Below are 24,600 nucleotides of genomic sequence, written 5' to 3'. Positions count from 1 at the left end.
AGACCCAATCACCTCTGAACTACAATTTACCAACACCTACTTGAAACTAATGACACTTTTTCCTGAGGTACTAAGTAACAGTAGGGTCTATTATATGTGGATTTGCATAGACTTCCCGTCTTTGTGTAGCTAAGTATGGTCTTGGTTTTATTTATAGCCAAATAATTTAAATAGATTTCATGTCAAAGCCTGATTTCTCATACCTCCTTGTTCCATTTAGTTGGGTTTAAGTGCTGTGTTGCTGTCATCTCTCACTTGAATAGTAATAAATTGCAGTTAGAAACAGAGGCCTAGGACTTCACTGCAGGGCGGGGAAGAGGAATGGTGCGAGGGAAGAGCATTCCAACTTCAGTACATGTGGCAGCACACAAGAGGAAATGTGATTACCACACAGTTTCAAGGACTAAACCCTAGTCTCAAGGTTTTTTCCCTTGCATTGCCAGATGCTGGGTCTGTTGTGAGACAGATGAGGTCCCAGCTCAGGGACATCAGCATTACCAGGGCTAAGCCCCTTGTTACACATGCTAGACAGTGAACAAAGGTGTTTGCAGCAGCTGCTCCCTCTGTGTATGTGCAGTTCCACTAGGGCTGGGGGTCTTGTTTGGCCTTGCACTTTGCAGGCATGAAGTGAAGTGATCGTGGAAGTAAAAAATAAAGACTTGTAGTTCATTGTACAGTTTCTGATATATCTTCCTTCTTTTTTTTTTATTGCCTGTATTTTTAGAGACACCGTGTAAGAACTAATCTGTCTTTGAGAACAAATGGGAACAATTTTCCTTTAGAAGTAACCTTAAATAGTTTCCCCATAAATTCCAGTTTTCACAAATCAAACTTCATTTCCATCTGTTATGCACAGGCAGTCTTGAGTACTTACTGATAACTGCTAAAAAGAGAAACATTAATCTAAACTGTAATTTTGTGTCTCCAGAAGCTTTTTAGTTGGTCTTGAAATATAGAGAATGCCTTGCTTTTAGCACAGAGGACAAGTAATTTTTCAGAAGAGCTAGAGATACATGTAGAGCCTGCAGGGAAAAGTGTATATGCTGCAATGGCCTAGTACTGGGCAAAGAGAAAAGATCTGAATTTCTTTTTCTACAGTTCCAGCATTTTGTGTTCCTTGAGGGGAGGAGTGTGTGAATATGGCAGCAGAATGCAAGCAATCATGCAGTTTGTGGGCTACCACTAATGCTCTTTTTTGTGTGTTCCTCCTTACAAAGGAGATTTTTTTCTTATTTGTACTTTGTAAGATGTAGACTCTTAGAAAAGTGCAAGATTTTTGTGTTTGGTTTTTACAAAACATTAGACCTTTTCAGACTAACTTCTTAACCTACTCGTAGCAGTCTTTAAGTAGCAAGGTAGGATTTACCTCACTCTTCCAGCCTCTATGGCAGTACACTTCTGGGATGAGGCCCTGGTCTTGGATGCTGGTATGGTTTTCACTTTGTCCCTGGAAAGTCTATGGGATGTTACAGCCAAGTAACTTTGAAGGGCTTCTTGCTAACAGAATGACACACTGGGAGGAAGGGAATAAGGCTTATTTATGAATGTTTCTGTTTAATCCAGATAACTAATGAGTCTCCTTTGAAGGTTTAAATGATCATCTCTTAAGGTTTAATATGACTTCTCTGCAACAGATGCCAAACTAGCGTGAATTGAAACCGCAGCGCTGGTTTGACCCAAGGTTAATGCTGTGAAGCGCTACCTACTTTATTAATTTTGGATTTCTCTCTAGGGAGAACTGGAGAGACAGTTGCTCCAGGCTAATCCCATCCTGGAGGCCTTTGGAAATGCCAAGACAGTAAAGAATGACAACTCCTCAAGATTTGTGAGTACTATTATGTCATGAGTGTATTCAAAAAGTGCATCAAAAGTGTATTTTACACTTCCGGAGTGTTCTGCTTTTGGGTGAATTGCCATCAGGGATAGAGTAATTAAGTGACTTTAAATTAATCTGGGAAATTAATTTCATTTGGTGAATTATCCAGAATAGATATTTTAGGCCTCTAGAATGAAGAAACCAGACCCTGTGCCAGGATCATCTGTGCTGATTTTTTTGGTAATCATTACACTCAGTTTTATCCTAGAGGGCAAATACTCGTCCTTATTTTGCTTGCTGTGGAGAGCAATGGACAACATCTGAGAGGCAGGTGGGGGAGCTAGAGCAAAACCAAATGAAATTGGTTGAAGCTAACACTGAAAGAGGTGGAAGTGTCAGGGTAGTGTAATGTGAAATTGAAGGGACCCTGGTTGTGGGAAATCTAGGTTGAAACATAGTGAGTGTGAGTTGTAGGCAGTCACAATGACAGAAGTGTCTGGAAGTGCTTGGTGTCTTTTTTGTTCAGTTGCTGTTGTGATCAGTAGGCATTACCTATTGGCTGACCTTATGCTTTGCCTAAAACCTGCCTGACCTGTTTGGAGTTTCCATTCCTGGATTAAAAAGAGAAGGTTTACCTCTGTTGTTTACTGTTGTTACCAAACACAAAGAATACTAATTTTAATGCTATTGTCCTTCTCTTAGGGCAAATTTATCAGAATCAACTTTGATGTCAACGGCTACATTGTTGGAGCCAATATCGAGACCTGTATCCTTTTGTAACCCCTTGAAAGGTTCAAGGCTCTAGGGGTGTCAGGAATGGTACCTGGCAGTCTCATCACCACTGACTTAGGTTGAGAAAGCAGTTGGAAGCAGTCTAAATTTCTACTATCAAGATCACTGTTGTAGTCTCCTCTTTCCTTGATAGTATTTTGTGACCTTTGTGATCATGGTGCAGACCTTTTCTGAATTAATGAATGAATTCTAATCTTAAGAGGTGAAATGCAAACATTAACTGCAGCAATATGAATAGGTGTGGAATTTCGTAATTCATTCTTGCTTCTTTCCAAGGCAAGTGGGGATTGATGGCATCAATTTTTATGTTTCTTACCAATTAAGTCTCTCTTACCCTGGTCATCATTCAGAGGCTGGCAGAACTGAGACCAGAAGCTCAATGGGTTATTGACTGATAATGATTGCTAAGTCAATACCCTTGTCAGTTGGTATGAAGAGAACATCAGGTAGTTTTTTCTCCAGCCACAGAATAGGAAGGGATTTGTATGTCCTGTCATGGGCCTTGACTCTCTGAAGATCTGCTGGAGAAGTCACGTGCAATTCGCCAGGCCAAAGAGGAGAGAACCTTCCACATCTTTTACTACCTGCTCTCTGGGGCAGGGGAGCATTTGAAGAGTAAGTATGATTGTGTTTTGATGAAGGAATCCCATAACTACATCAACAGAGGGTTCAGAACACTTGTAGACAAGGACCTGTTCCTTCACAGTTCCTTCTTCTCTGCCTTTTGGAGGTTGTCAGCTCTGCTCAACTTCTTTCATGCACTCATACGTCCATCTGCCCTCCCCCTGCACTTCTCAGTTCCTGAAAACTTGCTTCTCTGGTTCCTTCCTGCACTTGTCTCCCTGCCAGCAATGACTCTACGCCCTTCCTTATCTAAATTGCTGTCCCATGTTTAGTCTGGTCTTGCATGATGTAAACCATTCTGGTGCAGGAATGGTCCTGCTGTGAAGCTCTTGGTGTGTAACTGAGTGGAACAAATCTGCAAGCCTTTAAAGCAGTTCTAGCAGTCTGGGATCCCAGCACACCTTGTTTTTATACCTCAGCCTGGTAATGTGGGTCTGTGTTGTGCAAGAGCTGCAAATGGATCTGCAGGAATGACACAAGGACAGGACTTTTCATAGCTGCTACTGTTTCAAGAGTTAATATATTAACTTTTGTCTGACTTGAAATTAGGCAAATTTTCCTTCAAGTTAATCCATGCTTTTTACAGATTTAGGACCTAATGATGAGTGGCATTGCTTTGGTGGAGTAGTCCAGAGGAAGGAATAGCAAGAAATAACACAGAAAATATCTAAAATACATTAAATGTTCAGCCGAAAGTAAAACTGGGCTTAATCCTAGATTCATCCAGGAGCTGGTAGTGTATGCAAGTCAGAAATTTGATACTGGTGGTAGCTTGTTATCTGTTAAAAAAAAAAAAAAACAACCCATAGCAACTTCTTTCTCAATTCTTTCCTAAGATGATCTGCTGCTGGAGCCTTACAACAAATACCGCTTCCTTTCCAATGGGCATGTTACGATCCCGGGTCAGCAAGACAAAGACATGTTTCAGGAGACCATGGAGGCAATGAAGATCATGGGCATCCCAGATGAAGAGCAGATGGGTATGAATATGCAAGGAATGAAAGAGGGAACAGGCCATGTCTCAAACATTTTTGGTTCTGGTGTTCTTTTTGTTTTGTTCTGTTTTGATGTGATTTGATTTGTTAGCTTTTTGTTTAGGGATTTCATTGGTTTTGTTTTGCTTGTGTCCATTCCTGCTCCCCCTGCCCCAAGTGAACTGTGTGCAAGTAACACAATTTAGTGGCTTTGGAGTGACCTACCTCAGAATCTACCAGCACACTTTCAGGTTATGCAGTTAACTCTAGAACAAGCAGCTAATAAAAACATGCTTCTGCTTGCTGTTTTTGTTCCCAATCTGAGGCTTATATACCCAGTTTTTGAAAAACACATCCAAGATACAAGAATTCCCTCGTTCTCTTATGCAATACATGGCTTGTGTGCTCCCCCTATCCCTTAGCAGTGGCTCTAAAGTATCTGATCCAACCACTGCTGGATTAGTCCTTTGAGAATGGGCTGGTCATAGTGCCTTTCTTTCCAGCTTAACACTGAACTGCTGATCAGAAATTAATATTGTCTGATCTGGGAGCACAGTAGCATGACAGTGAAAATAGAAATGCATGCAGCCAGCAGAAAGTGCAGTGATACATATTCACCAGAGCTCTGTGCTCATTCATGATCTGCCCCACTGGTTGGAAATCAGTGTTCTACAAAGTCTCACCTTCGAAATGTGTATGGTCTTCTAAAGCTAGGACTGTTACTCTCTACACTGAGAGTGTGTAATAAACTATACACGTTTATTTACCTGTGCCTTCTGCTGTTTACAGTCCAGCGGTTAAAATCTGCGCTGTTGTTATCAACAGTTTAATAAATTTCTTGATATCCTGAACCATCTGAGACTGAGACTTCTGTATGGAGGTGAAGAGAAATTTGCCTAAACGAAATAAAATAAATGGTAGCCTAATTCATTGTCAGGGTATCCTACTATGCTCAGTTTTTTGAGTTGTTTTTAATGTATGCTCTAGGGTATGTTTTTGCTGTCATGTAGATGAGTTATTGGTTCCAGGCACTGCATCAAAAATAGCTTTAATGTTTTACATTTGCTGAGGAGCCTGTTCCACTGCCCTTTTTCCAAGATCCAGCCTAACCCTCCCCTGACACAGCTTCATGCTGTTCCCTTGGATCCTGTCATTGGTCACCAGAGAGATGAATGCCTGGCCCTCCACTTCCCCTTGTGAGGAAGCTGTAGGCTGCTGTGAAGTCACCCCTCAGTCTCCTCCAGGCTGACCAACCAAGTGACCTCAGTCACTCCTCCCATGGCTTTCTCTTGATCCATCACCATCTTCATAGCCATCCTTTGGACACTCCCTAGAAGCTTTACATCTTTCTGATATTGTGGCACCCAAAACTGCACCCAGGACTGAAGGTGAGGCTGCACCAGTGCAGAGCAGAGTGGGACAATCACAAACATATACTTCTTTTCTGTTGCTCCTAATGCAGCATATACTGGAGCCTTTGTTCACTCTCTCATCAGAAGGATGTTTTCTTAAGAGAAATCTTTTTGTGCTAGTGTTACAATTTAACCACAGTTGGGAACTAAGCCCTACATGGCTGCTCACTCACTCCTGCCCAGTAGGATGGAAGAGAGAATTGAGATAGTAAAAGTGAGAAAATTCATGGGTCAAGATAAAGACAGTTTAACAGGTATAGCAAAAGCTGCACATGCAAGTGAAGCAAAGCAAGATGAGGAATTCATTCACCACTTCCCAGGGGCAGGCAGGTGTCAACCACACCCAGGAAAGCAGGGCTCCATCGCGCAGTGACTTGGGAACCAAACATTATCACTCCCAACATCCTCCCCTTCCTTCTTTTCTGAACTTTAAATACTGAGCATGATGCCATGTGGTGTGGAATATCCCTTGGGTCAGTTGGGGTCAGCTGTCCTGGCTGTGTCCTTTCCCATCTTCTTGTGCACCCCCAGCCTCCTCCTGTGTTATGAACACATTTTTCCAGTACAAATCCAGAACACAGTCCCATAACAGCTACTATGAAGAAAATTAATTCTACCCCAGCCAAAACCAGCATAAACAAGTAGAAATTGAGGGACAAAAAATACCTTTATTACAAGATCCCCTTCAAGTGATTGGCAGTTTACTTTGCTCAAGGCAACTGGAAGCTATTATGCAATGAGCTTTGATACATAGTGAAAATTGAATTGTCTTCCCTGTCTTGGCATCTGATAGTTTGGCTTTTTTGACGTGCATCATTTGAAGAGTATGAATATATCATTAGCAATGGGGTGGGGTGCTTCAGCATATAATTAGTAATAGTTACAGTCCAGGCACTTTCGCCCACATCCTGCTGCCTTCTGTACATTATAATGTGTGGCTGTAAGGTCTACAGATCTTAGGGAACTGAAAGTGTTACAGGGTTAAAGAAACGAAATCTTTAATTGGGGTGTACTCTTAACTGTCTCTTTCCTTTGTTCAGCAATAACTGTTGAGGAAAATAGAGTATCGAATTCATTGCATGAGCTTTTACCTTCAAGCAGAGAAAGTGTTTTATTAAAAAATACAGTTGTTGTAGGTGGCACTTTACCCTCAGTCCTGTCTGTCACTGTTTTATGGAGACGTTGAGAATGGGTAAATTTCTAGGCTGTGTAGTCTTGCATAGGAATGACAAGGCAAGTCTTTGTCCTGAATGGGAGTCATTTAGAGGGATAACCTGTGGTGTTTTTCCCCAAATTTCAAAAGGATTTTTGTGATGCTGAGATGGGCCTCTTTACCATGTTAGAAAAGATAACTGGGTAATATGCATAACTGGGTCACATTTTGGTGATGTCTGACACTAAGCTGGTATTATTATTACTATTTTAAAAGGTCTTCTGAAGGTTATCTCAGGTGTTCTTCAACTTGGCAACATCGTCTTCAAGAAGGAGCGTAATACAGACCAAGCCTCTATGCCAGACAATACAGGTAACCAACCTCCTCCCCCACACCAAAGAAAAGTGCAGCAAAAAAGCCTACAGGAAGTTCTTGCCAGTGGGAGAATGTATTGCAGTATGTATGGAATGCTGGAGTCCTGTTTTTCCACAGGGTGAATTATTTGTCGGAGGAGCTGGCGTGCCCCGTACAAATGCTCAGTGTTCTGCCAGGCGTGTGTTTGCAGCCACCCACGGGCAGGAATGTGACACTGTTCCTGTGTCAGGGCTAGGCAGGAAGTACACACCATCAGCAGATGAAAAGGATTACTCTGCTGGAATATGTGGAGTGTGTGTTTTAAACGAGCTACAGTAATTGCTCCTTCAAACTTACATTATCAGATTTTAAGGAATGTTCTTTGCTGCCTTTGTAGGTAGTCGGGTAACTGTAAGAGTAAGGTGGTGGATAGTTTTATGGTGGGTATAATAGCATGTCTGCATATTTTAATTGCACTGCCCATTGCTGAATGTGTAAATAGTGCCATGTTTCATGTGATAGAAGACTTAACTCTTAGACCTTCATTATAGATGTACTGCAGAAGTGCAAATGTTGCTAACTTTTCACTAAGAGGAGGTTTTTTTGGCTGTTATTATTTAAAATATGTTTGAAATGTCATTTTAAGGAAGAGAATAAACTCTGGGTTTGGATCTTGAATCTGAAATACAGAGTTGTCTCAAAGACTAATCAGTAGATGAAGACAGAACAACTAGCTTGATTAAGAAATCCATTATCTGATGTATTTTTAGATTGATTACAGACAATGACCTTTCTAAAGCTTCTGTGTTACAATTTAGTTGTATGGGGCTGTTGCTTCAAATATACTCTAGTGACTTCTGGAGAAACTCAGTAAACTAGTATGGGTTGCAAGATGGTTTTTTTAGAGTGTTGGTGTTTGTGGTTTTTTTTGGTTAGGAAGGTATTTTTTCTCAGCAACCTGTTCTTCATTTAATGTTTTTTGTAAGCTGTTTCCTGACTTCCCTAAAGCCAGTTGTTGGAATGTTTTTCTCTTGCTTTCTGTGAGAAAAACAGAGTAATATGAATCTTTTTGTTTCCTCTTACCATCTTTAGCTGCTCAGAAGGTGTCTCACCTTTTGGGTATCAACGTGACAGATTTCACTAGAGGTATCCTGACTCCTCGTATCAAAGTTGGACGAGATTATGTCCAGAAAGCTCAGACCAAAGAACAGGTAGGCATTCTCAAAAAATGAATGAGTACTTTGGTCTCTAATCTTACTGCTGCACTGCTACTGAATGTATCAGAGCTTTCTGTAATGTTTACTAACCATCTTTATGATTGCAATGTATGGCAAGCACACTTGAACATTGTACCATAATATATTGCTTCTAGCATAATGTATTACTTGTTTTTGTAATCTGTATCAAGTTAGAATTCACCCTGTCCCTTAGCATTTTTTCTCTTTAAAAAAAAAAACAAAACCACAAGTTCCCTAATTTTGGTGACTGACTGTCCCTGGTGAGTTAGTAGTTTCAGTGTGGTATGCAAGGGTGACATTTCCAAGTTGGTGCAATACAGAAAGCACTATTTTTGAGTAGGTCAGCTACTAAGATAGAAGAATTTGCCGCTCACTCTTGAAATTGATTGGAAATTTTGTAACGTTCTTGACTGATCAGGTTGTGCTGTAAATGAAACCTGACCTAGGAGCTCATGGCTTGCTTGAATGGAGCAAACCCCTGTGCTTACTCATTGCCTGGCTTCTTTATGAACAAAGCATTATCCTCTAAATAAAGAAACATGGCCCTGTAACATAGAAGGGGTTGGTAAGAGATTGAAGTCTGGAAAAAGTCAAAGATTGCCTTTCCAAGCTGCTTGTCCCTTTTGATGTTTAATTTCTTACTACACATAGTATTTGTGTCAAACACAGGTAGGGTAGTGGTAGGGAGGTTTTTGGCTTCATAAATCCAAAGTTATCCAAAAGAATTTAAGTTCATTTCCTTGGGCCTGTGAAATACCCCATGTTACTATAGTCTTTGGAAGTGACTGGGCATAGTTTTTCTTTCTTTAATACCAGCTCTTGTTTCCTCCAGCAGGCAGGATGCTGAAATTTGGTTTTGACACACTAATTTAGAGACAAATTCTTTGCTCTTGTATATGGACTATCACTATATCATCTACTTTTCACTTGGAATAAACTGAAATAAGCTTTGTTCAGTGAATTTCCTAGTGGAGAGAAAATGTCAGACTACAGTTGTGCTGCTAGATCCTGAAGCAGTGTAATCTGTGCCTTTCTTTGGTTTGTAATGCATCTTTTGATGTTGATCTATTTGCTGTTTAGGCTGATTTTGCCATTGAAGCCCTGGCCAAAGCCACTTACGAACGAATGTTCCGGTGGCTGGTTATGCGCATCAACAAGGCTTTGGATAAGACCAAGAGACAGGGTGCATCCTTCATTGGAATCCTTGACATTGCTGGCTTTGAGATTTTTGAGGTAAGGAGATGTCAGGTCCTTGCACTCAGCACAGTTTAGTATGGAGCGAAGACCGCAGAAGGAAATAGCTTTACAACTGGAAGATAACACACTCTTGATAAGAATGTGAAACCCACAAAAAGGAGAATCAACATCGAATCTCATGCAAGATAAGTGTAGGAGAGGAAGAGCTGAAGGAAGGTTGAGGCAGAGATGGCAGAGAGGGGAAATGTGAGCTCTTTCTCTAGATGACAGTGAACTGTTAGGCCAAACCATTATGGGATCCTATTAAATAATTTTAGGATGTGGTTTGCATTATAATCTGAAGCAGCCACAGACTGCCATCAAAAAAGAAGTATCCTACCATTATCCCAGCAAGGCAGCTCCTGTCAACCTGTGTTATGCTATGTTGGGTCTAACTCATGAACAGTTGCACAAAATGAATTGGACCATTTATTCATGAAGAAGAACACTGAGACATAGAAAAGTTGGCATTGTTTTTTTTTTTTTTTGGGGTTGTTTTTTTTTTTTTGGTTTTTTTTTTGGTTTGGTTTTTTTTTTTGGTGTGTGTTTGTTAGTTGGGTTTTGGGGGGTGTTTTTTTCCTTCTCCCTCTTAATGGTTTACCTTTAGCTTCACAGTTCTGGATCTCATGAAAAGAAGAGGAGAAGAAATGACATAGTTAGGAATTATTAAATAGGGAGGAATTAGAACAGGACCACTTTCTTTAGAAGCTGCATTATGTTTTGTGTGGTCAAACATAAAAATACACTGTGGGTTATTAACTTTGTCCATACTGTTTGAAGAAATCTCGAAATTTGGAAGAAAATTCCCTCACTTTCCTTGCTCTGATTTTATATAAGGATTAAAAAGGGATTTTCCAGTCCACACACTTTTAGGAATTTGTCTTCAAGCTTCTGTTGCTGCTTCTTCCTATGAAGAGGAATTGCTGGCTCTGCATTTGTGAGAAAATCAGAGTCCTTTCTTGTCCTGGGTTACGTAGTTGCAGTAACTCTTCTGCTGTTTACAGCTAAACATTCTTTTGCAAAGTCTGAGAACCAGTGTGTATGAACTTCCCTAGGGATTGCAGCAGTGTGCAGTGGCATGTGACAGAACAGGCAGTTCATATCCAAAGGGGTTATTGACAGTGGACAGTCTGCCCCACTCTAGCTTAGATTCCTGAACCACAATTACAAGATTTTATGCTAATAGGATGCTAGGTGTGTCTTCACAAGCAATTGCTCAAACATCTTTCTGCCTTTTTCTTCATTAGCTGAACTCCTTTGAGCAGCTGTGTATTAACTACACAAATGAAAAGTTGCAGCAGCTCTTTAACCACACCATGTTCATTCTGGAGCAAGAGGAGTACCAGAGGGAGGGCATAGAGTGGAATTTCATTGACTTTGGCCTGGACCTGCAGCCCTGCATTGACCTCATAGAGAAGCCGGTAAGTTTGTTCTTTTACTGTCAAGCAGGAAACGGCTGCACTGGTTTTGTCATTGAGGACATCATCTCTGGCCCTCTAGCTTCTGTTATCCTCTACTGGCACTGTAATATGATTAGAAGCAGGAGTGAACAATTTCTTCTTTGTCTGAAAGTGTGTCAACAATAAGACTGTTAGTTCTGTGGGAAACACTGGATGCAAGTGGATCTAATTGGCCACTTTTTCCTCTCACTATATTGTCCTCACTTGTTTAGGTCTGCATGATGCTAGATGTATGTGCAGCTTGCCATAAGTAGTGTGAACTTCCTTCTTAACCACAGGTGTGATGAGAAGCTGTGAACTCTGTTGCTTTCCTTCTGCTGTAATGAAATTTGAGAATTCACAAATTTCATAGTAGATGCTCCAATAGTAAGGACTAGTTTGTGAAACTTTCTGCTATGGCCTTTTGCATTTCGACACCTGAGTATATTTAGAGAACTGTATAATATTATTTCTTCTATTAAAAATATCTTTTCCCAAAAAAAAACCTAGACAAATGTCACAGAAGAGACCTTCTCATAAAAATGGTCAGAATTCAGATGAGGATATTGAAGAACTATTAACAATTTCTATTACAATGGAAGTAGTTTAACTGATATCACACAAGAGGTGAATGTGATGTGGATCAGGCTTAGGTATTCTTTTTTTTCTCCTCTAGCCATCTAAAGTTGTTAATTATCATTGTAGACATGTAGTTAATGATGTTTTGATGTTTCCCTTCTTTAAGGCTGGGCCTCCTGGTATACTGGCTCTGCTGGATGAAGAGTGCTGGTTCCCAAAAGCCACAGACAAAAGCTTTGTGGAAAAAGTTGTTCAAGAACAAGGCACCCACCCCAAATTTCAGAAGCCAAAACAGCTGAAAGACAAAGCTGACTTCTGTATCATACATTATGCTGGCAAGGTAAAGAATTAGTAACTAAAATGTGATGGTTGGAATGCTTAATTCATAACCATTGCTTCTTAGAAATGGCTACTTACCAAAATGGTTGCCTATGAGAAGCCATCAGAAGATTTCATTAAAGTGTTTCATTGCAGATGAGCTAACAGGGTCTAAGGGTCTGCAATTTATAGTTATAGTTCAAGACACGTCAAACTGACAACAATTTAAATTTGTTCTGCGTGACTTGGTGAGACTGCAGGTACTGCTCAGAAACCTGCATCAAGACTTCATCACCAGAAATGCTGATGCAGCTGTTTTTTGTGTCACACTCTGGATGGTACAAACTAGCATTGCAAATCCATTCCCTTCACTGACAGAACAGAACACGCAGCTTTCTGTAAGGGCTGGAAATTCGTGGGTGTGCTTACTTAGATGGCAAATCCAAGAATGGTTAGGTAATCTGTTGTTGTGCAAACCTTGGTGATACTTTTCTAGACTGTGCCAGATGTTGCTGGATATTGTGCCACAGAAAATTGCCCCCCCTAAGCTTCTTGATGTGCTTATCTTCTCCAGGTGGATTACAAGGCAGACGAATGGCTGATGAAGAACATGGATCCGCTGAATGATAACATCGCCACTCTTCTGCACCAGTCTTCGGATAAGTTTGTGTCTGAGCTGTGGAAAGATGGTATGTAATTAAACTTTATTTCATTTGTTTGCTCTTTTTCGGTGTGAAAGAGCTTGAGCATCAAAAGCCTGTGATGAGCTGTTTTGCTATTTTTCCCCTGAAATCTAAGCCACCAAGATGAGCATTATCTGGAACATCCTTTGCTTAGATCATGGTATTTTATTAAAAGTTCACTGTAACTCAAGAGAAAGGTTCATTTGCATCAACTTCTCTTTAACTTGCTGCATATATATAGCAATTCTGTCTCAAAATGAGGAATACTGGATAAAATATGAATGCACCATTATGAGCCAGCAGCTTGTATAGCTGCAACACTCAAGATCCTAAGTGGAATCTGTTTTCAATCCTGCAACTAAGTGTGCCCTTTCTGCAGTGTTGTTCAGTATTTTACTCTATCTTCTCTGGGTTTTATCTGGTTTTGAGTCTTACTGTTACTGTCACTTTCTGTGGTAGGTTTTCTTTGACGTCTCTGTCTGTTGCAGAGATGCAGAAGGTTCAGAGAGCCTATTTCTATCAACACTTTCCTATTCTTCATCTAGAACCAGGTGACTGAGAAACTCAGCTGTCGTGTCATGTGTGTGATGCATCCTAGAGCCATGCAAGAAATGCTTCCGTTAACTTCTCTTTGTCCCTTTGTCATACCTGCCTGTCTTTCTTGTTCATTTCCTCTGCTTTGTGCTAGTAGCTCCTCATGGACTTTGAAACAAAAGTAAAACTCACCTTGAAAGTGGATACAAAACTACAGACACGTTCAGGTGCTAAAAGTTACTCCTACACAACTTGGGTGGGAACAAATCCCTATCAACTGCTTGAATGTGGAGCTAGCACAAGCTGTATTTCTTGCAAGATACGGAAGGAAGATTTCTGAGACCGCATAGCAACTGAATTCTAGCTTAACATTTGTTTTAGTACTGGGATTTCACTTCAGCAGCTGATAATTTAAAAGAAAGTTTGGCAAAGGAACTTGTCATGGATGAAAAATGGCCATCAGCAAGTTGTGCCTAACAAGGCCTTTGCTGTGTGAGACTACTTTTGGGCTTGAAATGTCAACTGACCAGAGCTTACCAGTTTTCATTTATTGTTCTTAGATTGGTCTTCTGTTGCAAGGGACTGTCCTTTTCACTATCTTGAAGTAGATTTCAGGGTTTAAGATTAAGAGGATTGGCGCAGCCACAGTCGGGGATGCACTTCTGTGGATTTCCCTGTGATGTCATTTAGTAACATAACCACCTTTTCTTTCTGATAAGACAACCTTGACCCTATTCCAACAGCTGCTCTAGAAGTGAATAGTTTTTAGCTAATATTAGCTGTAAATGAGAATATTCTTTCTAGTTTATTCTTTTGTAGGGATGTCTCTTAGCAGCTGCACTTTTTTCTTAATTAGAAGTCAGTTGAGCACAAGCTGGTTTATTTTCTGAGGTGAAGATTGGGACCTGACTGTAGGCATCGGCCAACCACTAAAGGTGGGGAAAAGTAGCTTGAAGCCCTTAATAAAAGTGTATTGGAGGTGTGGAAATTTATAGTGATACAGTTGTTTTTTGCTGGATGGGTGAATGTTTATCTCTATGTAGAAAAGAAATGGGAAAAAATAAAACTTCAGTTTCTTTTTGCCCCTGCTGCTATCAGATCTAGCTGACTTCTGCTGAGGAAAAAAAAAATCTGTGGTGTCCATCCATCAAGGTGATAGTTTCATCAATGCTTGGATGTCACTGTGGCATAGAGGAGAAATTTGGGGAAGGGAGTTCTGACTTTCTCCTAGTGCTGTTGTTCATGTCTGTTTCATGGAATACTTGTACTCCAAAAAACAACTCAAGCAGTGATATCCTGAGGTTTGGGTTTTGTCATGCCTTTTACTGTGCTTGTTCAGTTTACAAGTAGATACAGCTTTTATGGTCATTGGTTTTGATAGTCCTGCCTGTAATGCAAGAGTGAAGCTGGCCTTTTTCTCTATCTCTGACCCCTTCTGGATCAGAGTTAACTAATAGTTCACTCTGCTGGGCTAGCAGCTAGAACTCTTGTTTTTCATTCTAAGCTAAGCAAGTAGACGAGTCTGAAACTCACTTCTAGATTGCTCTTGCAGTGCTGCCATCCAGGGCATCAGTAGAATATGTTTGGGATCAAGTTTGACTCCATCACTCAAACTTCCTGTAGTGAGCTGATGCTTTATTTTCCTTCCTGCTCCTATCCCTGCACAAATTTTGTGCAGGAGTCGACATCTGTGTAGAGATGAAGCAAAAAGGATCCTGCAGCTCCTCTCATTTATCCTGTTCTACCCAGGTGTTCTTTGTATGTCCCAATGCTTCCTTTGTTTGTGGGAGAATTTTAATGCTCTTTCCTGTGCTCTCTCTAGTGGACCGTATTGTTGGGCTGGATCAGGTAGCTGGTATGTCAGATACAGCATTGCCAGGGGCCTTTAAAACCAGGAAGGGAATGTTCCGGACCGTGGGACAGCTCTACAAAGAGCAGCTGGCTAAGCTGATGGCTACCTTGAGGAACACCAACCCCAACTTCGTCCGTTGCATTATCCCCAACCATGAGAAAAAGGTAAAGACAGCTATAATAGCGCAGCCCATGCATTCTTACATGGGCTTCCTGGGGCATGTGGCTGGCTTTGATGGCTTTTGTCAGGGTTTGCAAGAGATCTGGAAGAGGCCCTGCTTTCTCAGGGTATTTTTTAAGGTCATCCTAAATAACTGTGTGCTTACTAAAATTTTGGAGACTGATCTTTGCAGTTCTTAAGGTGGCATAAAAGCTTTCTGTTGCTTCTAACTGGAAAAGAGAACTGGCTTCTTTACAAGAAAAAGAAGGGGGAGAGGCAAGGGGGTAAGCCCTTTTTGTAAAAGCATTGTGGTATTCATAAGATAAACATTTTCCTCACTAGGCTGGAAAACTGGATCCCCACTTGGTCCTGGACCAGCTTCGCTGTAATGGAGTGCTGGAGGGAATCCGTATTTGTCGTCAAGGTTTCCCCAACAGAGTTGTATTCCAGGAATTCAGACAAAGGTGAGCCCTAGAAAAGAATCTGAAGCAGTTTTAACTGGCAAAGTTAAGACATAAGCACAAAAACTGAAGTTTTTTATTGCAACTAGATTGCCAATTTTTCAAAGACAACACATCTGTACCTAGGTATTCCTTGGCACAAAGCCTCCCAAAAGCATTATTGATTTCTGCAGTAAGGATGTAGTTAAGTTGAGGCATAGAGGACCCTGTCCAAGGCTGCTGCTTCATACTCTGCTGTCTAGAGACGCAGTGTTTTTTGAAAAACTGTTGAACTCACAATGGCATAGGAATGCATACTGATTTGTTTTGTTGCTTTCAAATACACTTGTGTGACCAGTCTGATGCTTTCTCACTTTCAGATATGAAATCTTAACTCCAAATGCAATTCCCAAAGGATTTATGGATGGGAAGCAGGCTTGCGTGCTGATGGTAAAACATCCCCAAAACTCTACTTGAATAGAATAAAGTTTATGGGTGTGGTTTAAAAGTTGGAGTTGTGCATGCTAAATATAACTTGTACTCGCAGACCAAAATTCCAAAGTCAAATGTTTTGTCTGAGAGCAGGGTGCAGAAAGCTTCTTCTTGGCTTCGTGGATGGAGGCTTTTGTCTGGCATGAGATTCAATAGTCCTAGGCAAGAGGACCTTTCTGTTTCCACAGATGCATACTTTGAGATGCCAGCAGTATTCATAGAATCAAAATGCTTAGAAGCATTAATGCTATCTTTAGCACATGCTTCAAGTATGAGCTTCAGTAAACTTTTTGTAATGGCCTGCTGCTGATAAATGCTTTCAGCAAAGGCTCCAATTAGTTTCTGTAGAATTGCCTGCCTCAAAGGGAAAGCTTTGGCTCTAGCTTGATGACTAGGCTTGAATTGAGCTTGGCTGTAAGGGATTCCCACTTTTCTGTCTTACAGGAGTATAGCTGATTCTTCCTAGCTAATATAAGCATTGGCAGTAAATCCATGAAAGGAGGGTTGTGCTGGGGTGTCTTTTTTGGACAAAAATAGGACTGAGAAAAAGTAAATGGGAAGGATCAACAGATGTGTTTCTTCTAGAAAAGAGGGCTCTCGGGACTAGACATAAATTCCTCACAGCATCCTTGTATTCTGAATACTTGATGTGATACTTCTATTAAATGATGCTTTCTGTCATATTTTCTGTCTCTGATTACCTCCATTTGATGCTGTGCTTGGCTGAGCTTCAGCTCCTCTAATTGGGATAGGCCAGGAATTTATTGGGAGTTAGCAACTTTGGTTTGCCTGAGTGGCACAGTGTAGAAAAGGGCTGTCTTAGAACCACGAGCCACAAATATGTTTTGTGATGTTTCACATGAAACAGTCTTTGTAGGACATGAATTCTTCTCTGTCTCTTTTTAGATCAAAGCATTGGAGCTGGATTCCAACCTTTACAGAATTGGACAGAGTAAAGTGTTTTTCAGAGCTGGAGTCCTTGCTCATCTTGAAGAAGAGAGAGATCTGAAGATCACAGATGTCATTATTGGATTCCAAGCATGTTGCAGAGGCTACCTGGCCAGAAAGTAAGTACAGTGATTTTTGAAGTCACAATCATGTATTTCATCATAAACATGTATTTCTCCCATTCAAGCACAAGTTTATCATCAAAACAATGAAATAATTACGTCTAGAAATTATTTTTTGTCAGAAAGGTCGTGATTTATTTATTGTATATGACAGTTGATGGTCTTTCAGTGTTTTCTCATCTCTGTAATGCCAGACTTATGGCACCTGCAAGAATCTCTGTGTGCTGTATCCCAAAAACTATCTGAGCAGTAAGGTCTGTTCCTCTCTGTAAGAATGCTGTGCAGCAGATCAAGTTTTTGACAGAAGTGCTGTGAAGGTGCAAATGGAAAAGTCTTAGTACAGTACTGATGCAGGAGGTGTAGGGTTTCTCTTAAGCTGTCAGGTAGCGCTGCAATTGGTACAGTTCTAAGATCAAAAGTAGTACCTGTCAGTTTGGTGGGAAAACACACCTCTGCTTCAGATCTCCCTTCTTGGAAGTGAAGATAGTAAAGCTTTTCAGAGTAGAAGACATGAGGGAAATTTTGTTAAAGTAGGAAATTGGATTAAAGAAAAAAGAGCCACTCTTACCTGAGCAGAAAAAAAAAATAAAAATCAAGAGAAAGTTCACTGGAAACTGCTAGTTTTTTTGGGAGGGAACCTTCTAAAGGAAAAGCACAGAAGTATCTAAGAAAGGGCCTGATGGTGTAAATTGTGTGCTGCTCTGGGTTCCTTTGTCTTACCTCTGCTTGCTTTGCAGAGCCTTTGCCAAGCGCCAGCAGCAGCTGACAGCTATGAAAGTGCTTCAGAGAAACTGTGCTGCCTATCTGAAACTGCGGAACTGGCAGTGGTGGAGGTTGTTCACCAAGGTAAGAGTTTTCCCTTTGCAATCCCCCTGCAATGAGCAAAGACATCTTCAACTTGCTCAGAGCTCTATCCAACCTGACCTTGAATGTTCTCAGGGATAGGGCATCTGTCCACCACCTCTCTGGAAAACCTGTTCTTGTGTTTCACCACCCTCATTGTAAAAAACTTATTCCTTATATCTAGTCTGAATCTACTCTTTGTTAGCTTAAAACCATTACCCTTTTGCCACCACAAGCCTTCCTAACAACTTTGGCCCCCTCTATTTTGTGGACCCCTTTTTAGGTACTGACAGTGCTCTGAGGTTTCCCTGAAGCCTCCTCTTCTCTGGGCTGAACAGCCCCAACTCTCTCAGCCTGTCTTCATAGCAGAGGTGCTCCAGCCCTCTGATCATTTTTGTGACCCTCTGGACCCACTCAAACAAGTCCATATCCTGCATGGGCTGAGGTCCCTAGACCTGGATGCAGCACTCCAGGTGGGGTCTCACTAGAGAAGAGGGACAGAAATCCCCCTCTGGATTCAACCCAGACAGTTCCTCGATCACCAAACACTCCACCCATCAAATCTGTATCTCTTCAGTTTAGAGAGAAAGGTCTTGTGGGGTGCCATGCCAAAAGCCTTACAGAAATCCACCTATATGACATTGACTTACCTATGAATTTCCCCATTGTATGGCAACTTTTTTATTCTCTCACTATTACTACTTAATCCTTGAGGGTCTGGTATTTACTGAACCCTTTCCTGCTGCATCCCATCCTGGAGGAGAATAAATGGACTGGCAGAAAGTGTGCTATTGGCAGAGTAGGGGATATCTAGTCCTGTATGATTCCCCCAGTGTTCACAACAAAACAGTTGATCGGTTCTTCAAATAAGAAACTTACCTGAAATGTTATTTTATTCAATGCTTATCTCAAGTACAAGAGCATTTTTTCTTGATTTTGTTATTCCTTATACACATCTCATTCCCTTGGTTTCTCTTTCAGGTGAAGCCCCTTCTGCAAGTGAGTAGACAGGAGGAGGAGATGATGGCCAAGGAAGAAGAACTCATAAAGGTCAAGGAGAAGCAGCTGGCTGCAGAAAATAGACTGAGTGAGATGGAGACCTTCCAGGCCCAGGTGAGTTTTGCAAATCTGATGTGTAAAAATTTTTCTCTCTCCACCTATCCAACTGCTTGAGAGCACCTCCTTTGCTTCTTGGTCTGATGGACAAAACTGCAGGATTCCAAATTGCTGGAACATGATTTGGCTGCCTCTTGTTCACTTTTCATTGCCCTTCTTTCAGTTCATTTCCTGCAGGAGGTCTTTTTGTACAGTGACTACTATTGCCCTTCTGTAGCCATTATATGAAAAAAGTCTCCTTTGGCTTAGTGTTACAGCAAGCTGGTTGAATTCAGTCTTGTCATTAATGGAATCCATTTCGTTTAGAGCACAGAAGGTGGGAGCAGGGTTGGTTTTTTTTCTGTAGGGCTGATAATTATTTGTTACTTTTGTAAGTGGAAATAGACAATATCTGTATTTCAAATGGATATGGTCTTGAGAAATTTGTGAGTAATTTGTGGTTTCAGCTCCTGATTTGTGAAAGAAAGCACACTTAAAACTGTGTTTTGATATTTAGGTTTTGGTTAACAGCAGGGGACTGCTGCAATGTTTAAAACTGTAACTGTGGAACAGAGGAGCACAGAACTTCACTTAACACACTTTGCTAAGTGATTTGGTAAATTGGAGCTTGTCTTATTTCTGGCTTTGTATCCAATGTAGCTAATGGCAGAGAAGATGCAGCTGCAGGAACAGTTGCAAGCAGAAACCGAACTGTGCGCTGAAGCTGAGGAGATAAGAGCTCGCCTGACAGCCAAGAAACAAGAGCTGGAGGAGATATGTCATGACCTGGAAGCAAGGGTGGAGGAAGAGGAAGAGCGGTGTCAACATCTGCAGGCTGAAAAGAAGAAAATGCAGCAGAACATCCAGGTAATGCCTTAGGAATGCTGTCTCTTGTCAGTAAAGAAGATAGAAAGGGTTAGAGTGGTTCTTTTGCCTCTGCTTGGAGGGAAATGAAAGAAGAGGGGGAAAGAGGCATAGGAAAATCCATCTGTGGAAACAGCAATAGAACGCAGCAGTTCTGGTGCTGAGCCTGAGGCATTCAGTCAGTCATCTGAAATGAGCTGTTCCATTCTTGAAGGTGATGGCCACTTCTCAAACAATTGGACAAGTCTTTGCTTTGCTTTAGAAATTGGAATATTCTTTGCAAAGTAGCATTGTTTATTCTGCTAGAAAATTTGTTGATTGGCATGCAGTATGTTGCATTAAGTCATGGCAGAAAGGTCAGTCTAGGACCTAACTGATTATACCTTGAAGGAAGGGTGAAGAAACCTTCCATTCTAGTATTGCTACTGTGCTGTTCCATGGATTGGTGAGCAGCACTGACAAATACCTTGCTTTTCTTTGGGTGTTGTGAAGGAACTAGAGGAGCAGCTTGAGGAAGAAGAAAGTGCAAGGCAGAAGCTGCAGCTAGAAAAAGTGACCACAGAGGCCAAATTGAAGAAATTGGAAGAAGATGTGCTAGTTCTGGAAGATCAGAATCTCAAATTGGCTAAGGTAAGACTCCCTCATCATCTTTCACAAGCTAAAGATGCACTGGTGTTTCTTTTGGAGAAAACCACTACAGGCTGACCTTTTCCCTATTACAGGGAAACTTATTAATTAATTCAGTCGTGTCTTTGAGAATTCTGACCTGAATTTTTGAAAGAAACTGCCTGCCTATATTCTCAACAGTCAGTATTGTATGATACTTAAATAACATTCACTAAATAATGATTGCTGAGCAAACATTTTCTGATGTATTGTTATGCCAATCAGTATCAAGTTATTTATAAACAGACTTATCTTTCATTTAAATTCAACTTCAAATTTCTTTGAATTATGTTTGTAATCTGAAAGGATTTCTGTCTTTGAGATTCCTTGTAGCTGGAGTAGGCACTCATGACATTGACATTTCTAAGCAATCAGATCTGTAAAAATACCTTGTAATTCCAGCAACTCTTTTGACTCTGCCTTCTCAATTCTGCAGGAAAAGAAACTCTTGGAAGACAGAATGTCTGAATTTACAACAAACTTGACAGAGGAAGAAGAAAAATCTAAGAGTTTAGCCAAACTGAAGAATAAACATGAGGCCATGATCACAGACCTTGAAGGTGGTTTTGGTTTTTGTTGTTTTTTGGTTTTTTTTAAGATAAATCCTGTAAAGTCCTTGCCTAATTAGTTTTAGGTGGTTTCTTGTTGATATTTGTTGAACTTCAGTTTCATTTCTGAAAGAGCTTTAGTCCTCCCGAGTTTCTGAAGGGTTAAAAATGAGTCTATAGTGTGTAAGCTATTGATCAGTTTGATAGAGCTGTGCTCTTGTCTGGCTGAAGGTTATGTGCCTTGTCAGCTGAGCCCTTGATCTAAATAAAAATCCTCTCCAAAGCAGCTAGGCCAATGGAGAAGAGAGGCTGGTTCTCTTTCTTCTCCTGCTGTGGAAGTGTCTCCACTTTTTTACTTCCAGCAGCATCAATCTGTCAGGGTTAGTGCTGTTTCTGATAGCCTGATTGCACAAGTTCTTCAGTTCTAGAAGGAAATTCTTCTGGATACTGCCTGTTTAGTTTCAGTAAAGGGAGAGCAGAGCTTGTGTTCAGCATCACTAAATGGGTGCTTATGCCTGTGTGGTGTGAGACTGGCATTGTGTTTGCATCGTTAGAGTGAAAGTGGGAAAAGGAGGTTTGACTGTAAGGTGAGGGGAAAGGAAATTACCCAGATATATTTTGAGGGCAAAATAGACTAGATGCCTGTATAGGTCCTGACAAAATAACGCAGTCCAGCTACAGTTTGGACAGTTGTGTTATCAGGAAAGAAAGTATTGCTTAAATAGATCTATTTTTCTGTGCTTGTACAACGTTCTGAGTGTGTGTCATCTGTGTAACTTTACGTGTCCCCATCTCCATTAGAACGCCTGCGACGCGAGGAAAAGCAGAGACAAGAGTTGGAAAAGACTCGTCGGAAGCTTGAAGGAGACTCCACTGATCTGCATGACCAGATTGCTGAGCTGCAGGCTCAGATTGCAGAACTCAAAATGCAGCTGGCCAAGAAGGAAGAGGAGCTGCAGGCAGCCTTAGCTAGGTGAGAACCTGACCTGCGGGGTTCAAGGGCCACCTGGTTGGGAAGTATTTCTTGTCTTGTGTCACTTGGAATAGGGTGAATAGGGATAAATGCAACCTGTGGATGTTGTATTTTTTTTAGCCTGTTGACTGTTTAAGATCCATGTCCTTGGCATTAGACTTCTTTAGCTCCTGCTCACTGCCACATTCTCTGTCCAGAACTAGACTATGGATGCAATAGGCACTGCATGGATTTGACTGGAGTAGTAATCGTTAAGCTGTGATTAAAAAGTAGTGGCAGTACACTGGTGTCCCTCTGGTAGTTGCTGTATTCATCTACTCAGTAGCGTGTCCAATTTCCATTGTAAAATGGTGCTTTCTCTTCTGCTTTCTTCTGTTGTCAGTCCCTCTCTGTCCCCTTCTTTAAGGTGAGTAATTGGGCTGTCTCAAGTATTGGGAGATAGAGCTTAGAATTTGTAGATCATATATGGATAAAAGTCTGAATATAACATTGTAGAGCCGACCAATACCAGCTTTTCTTAATTATTTTTGGTAGGACAGGTTGTCTTAATTTGTGTATGGTTTAAGTCTGCTCTGACCAGAACCTTATTTTGAACACAGAGTGGAGGAAGAGGCGGCTCAGAAGAACATGGCCCTGAAGAAGATCAGGGAACTTGAATCCCAGATCACTGAGCTGCAGGAAGACCTGGAGTCAGAGAGAGCATTCAGGAATAAAGCTGAAAAACAGAAGCGGGATCTGGGAGAAGAGCTGGAAGCATTGAAAACAGAGCTAGAAGACACACTAGATTCTACAGCTGCTCAGCAGGAGCTGAGGTAACTCCAACCAGTGGTTACCTTTATTTGAGTTTGGTTTTGGCTGTTTTAATAGTTCTGCTATAGTCAGTCTCTTACCGTAGCAAGTCTTAGCCTTTATCACTGGTTAGCAGCCTCAGTGACTACAGGAGGAGGTGGTGTGCAAGCCCTAGTCAAGAGTGCATTCTCACTTCATGTCAGAAAGTTGATTTGCTCCCTAGCCAAAGTATTACTGGTACCCCTGAAACCTTGGTACTTTCAGGGTGTTGCTGCTTCTTAGGCAGAAATAATGCTGCCAGGTTGCACTTTTAAGAAGGATGCAGTGCTAAGTGCTACCTTTGAAAAGTATCTTTATAGCCTAAACAGACCCTGGCATTTTCATGCATTGGAGATGCTGTTGGTGGATACACATCTCTGTTTGATTCCCTCCTTGGCATCTAAATGGAATTTGTGAATTTTGCAGGTCAAAGAGAGAACAAGAAGTAACGGTTTTGAAGAAGACCCTTGAAGATGAGGCAAAGACTCATGAGGCTCAAATCCAAGAGATGAGGCAGAAACATTCACAAGCTATTGAAGAGCTGGCAGAGCAGTTAGAACAAACCAAACGGGTATGTGGAGCAGAAAACACAGGGCCAAAGCAGTCGACCTGAAATGACAGTGCAGAAGAGCACAACATGTTAAAGATACTCATACATGTGTTGTTCTTTCCTTGGTGTATGTTTTTTTTCTCCATGAAGCATATATAAAGCTGTTTTAAATAGTGGCATTAATTCTTTTTTCTCCTGTTAGGCATGTTATACTGTACAGCCAAGACATTCTTCTCACTGCTAGCACTTGTTAGCTTGTACAACCTTTAATTTGGAAAGCTGATGGTGCAGGACTTTGTTCTGTATTGTTGTCTTGTTAGATTGTCTTGTTGATTGTTAGATTGTCTCCTGATAATCAGTGACAGGCTGTTCATCTTTTTTTTTTTTTTTTTTTTTTTTTTTCCTGAGTAGGCAGTCTGCAACTTAACTGCTAAACACAGAGCATTAGCTTGCTTGTTGGAAAAACATGTACTCACTGGATCCTGCCATATGTAAAGTCTGAGGGGTTTTTTTGCCTTTTCTTTTCCTCTTCAGGTGAAAGCAAATCTTGAAAAAGCAAAACAAGCTCTGGAAAGTGAGAAGGTTGAACTGTCCAATGAGGTGAAGGCTCTTCTGCAGGGCAAAGGTGATGCTGAGCACAAGCGGAAAAAAGTGGATGCTCAGCTCCAGGAACTGCAGGTGAAATTTACAGAAGGTGAAAGAGTGAAGACTGAACTGGCTGAGAGGGTTAACAAACTGCAGGTGAGTGGCATGGGTTTTGCTTAGCTTCCGCCCAGGGCTCAAGAGAAGATGTTATAGGGTGGTGTCTCCCCATGGCTAGTTCAAAAATTCTGCACCTCCTGAGGATAATGTTTCTAAAAACAGCAAATCCATCATTTGCTTCCCAAGGGCTATGCAAACTCCTTAACTCATTGCCAGACCAGGATGTTTGGATTGTTGTTACTTATTTCAAGCAGCCCTGGGAAGGTGAAATAACCAATTGCTGTTATTAAAAAAAAAACTGAGTTTTGTAAGGCTCAAGCATCAGCTGTGCCTCCTGAAAGCAGTGGTTTGCACAGCTCTGTGAGC

At 41.1% G+C, this 24,600-nt stretch overlaps 1 protein-coding gene across 1 annotated transcript in view; it reads left to right on the top strand.

Moving 5' to 3' along the window:
* MYH9 (myosin heavy chain 9) overlaps window positions 1–24,600 on the top strand; it is a 70,098-nt gene that overhangs the window by 35,063 nt on the left and 10,435 nt on the right. The window contains exons 6-28 of the mRNA XM_068191128.1: window positions 1,733–1,825; window positions 2,519–2,582; window positions 3,125–3,223; window positions 4,069–4,212; window positions 7,048–7,143; window positions 8,218–8,336; window positions 9,444–9,596; window positions 10,847–11,020; window positions 11,784–11,957; window positions 12,510–12,624; window positions 14,975–15,168; window positions 15,506–15,627; window positions 15,984–16,053; window positions 17,002–17,162; window positions 17,903–18,011; window positions 18,990–19,121; window positions 19,764–19,970; window positions 20,460–20,597; window positions 21,070–21,193; window positions 21,983–22,154; window positions 22,754–22,966; window positions 23,409–23,553; window positions 24,067–24,273. Coding sequence (XP_068047229.1) covers window positions 1,733–1,825; window positions 2,519–2,582; window positions 3,125–3,223; window positions 4,069–4,212; window positions 7,048–7,143; window positions 8,218–8,336; window positions 9,444–9,596; window positions 10,847–11,020; window positions 11,784–11,957; window positions 12,510–12,624; window positions 14,975–15,168; window positions 15,506–15,627; window positions 15,984–16,053; window positions 17,002–17,162; window positions 17,903–18,011; window positions 18,990–19,121; window positions 19,764–19,970; window positions 20,460–20,597; window positions 21,070–21,193; window positions 21,983–22,154; window positions 22,754–22,966; window positions 23,409–23,553; window positions 24,067–24,273 — 3,225 coding nt within the window. The remainder of the gene's footprint in view (window positions 1–1,732; window positions 1,826–2,518; window positions 2,583–3,124; window positions 3,224–4,068; window positions 4,213–7,047; window positions 7,144–8,217; window positions 8,337–9,443; window positions 9,597–10,846; window positions 11,021–11,783; window positions 11,958–12,509; window positions 12,625–14,974; window positions 15,169–15,505; window positions 15,628–15,983; window positions 16,054–17,001; window positions 17,163–17,902; window positions 18,012–18,989; window positions 19,122–19,763; window positions 19,971–20,459; window positions 20,598–21,069; window positions 21,194–21,982; window positions 22,155–22,753; window positions 22,967–23,408; window positions 23,554–24,066; window positions 24,274–24,600) is intronic.

The sequence above is a fragment of the Anomalospiza imberbis genome, chromosome 5, assembly GCF_031753505.1.
Source record: "Anomalospiza imberbis isolate Cuckoo-Finch-1a 21T00152 chromosome 5, ASM3175350v1, whole genome shotgun sequence".
Classification (NCBI taxonomy): Eukaryota; Metazoa; Chordata; class Aves; order Passeriformes; family Viduidae; genus Anomalospiza; species Anomalospiza imberbis.
The sequence above is the reverse complement of the archived record's forward strand: the minus strand, read 5'-3'. Positions and strand labels throughout refer to the sequence as shown.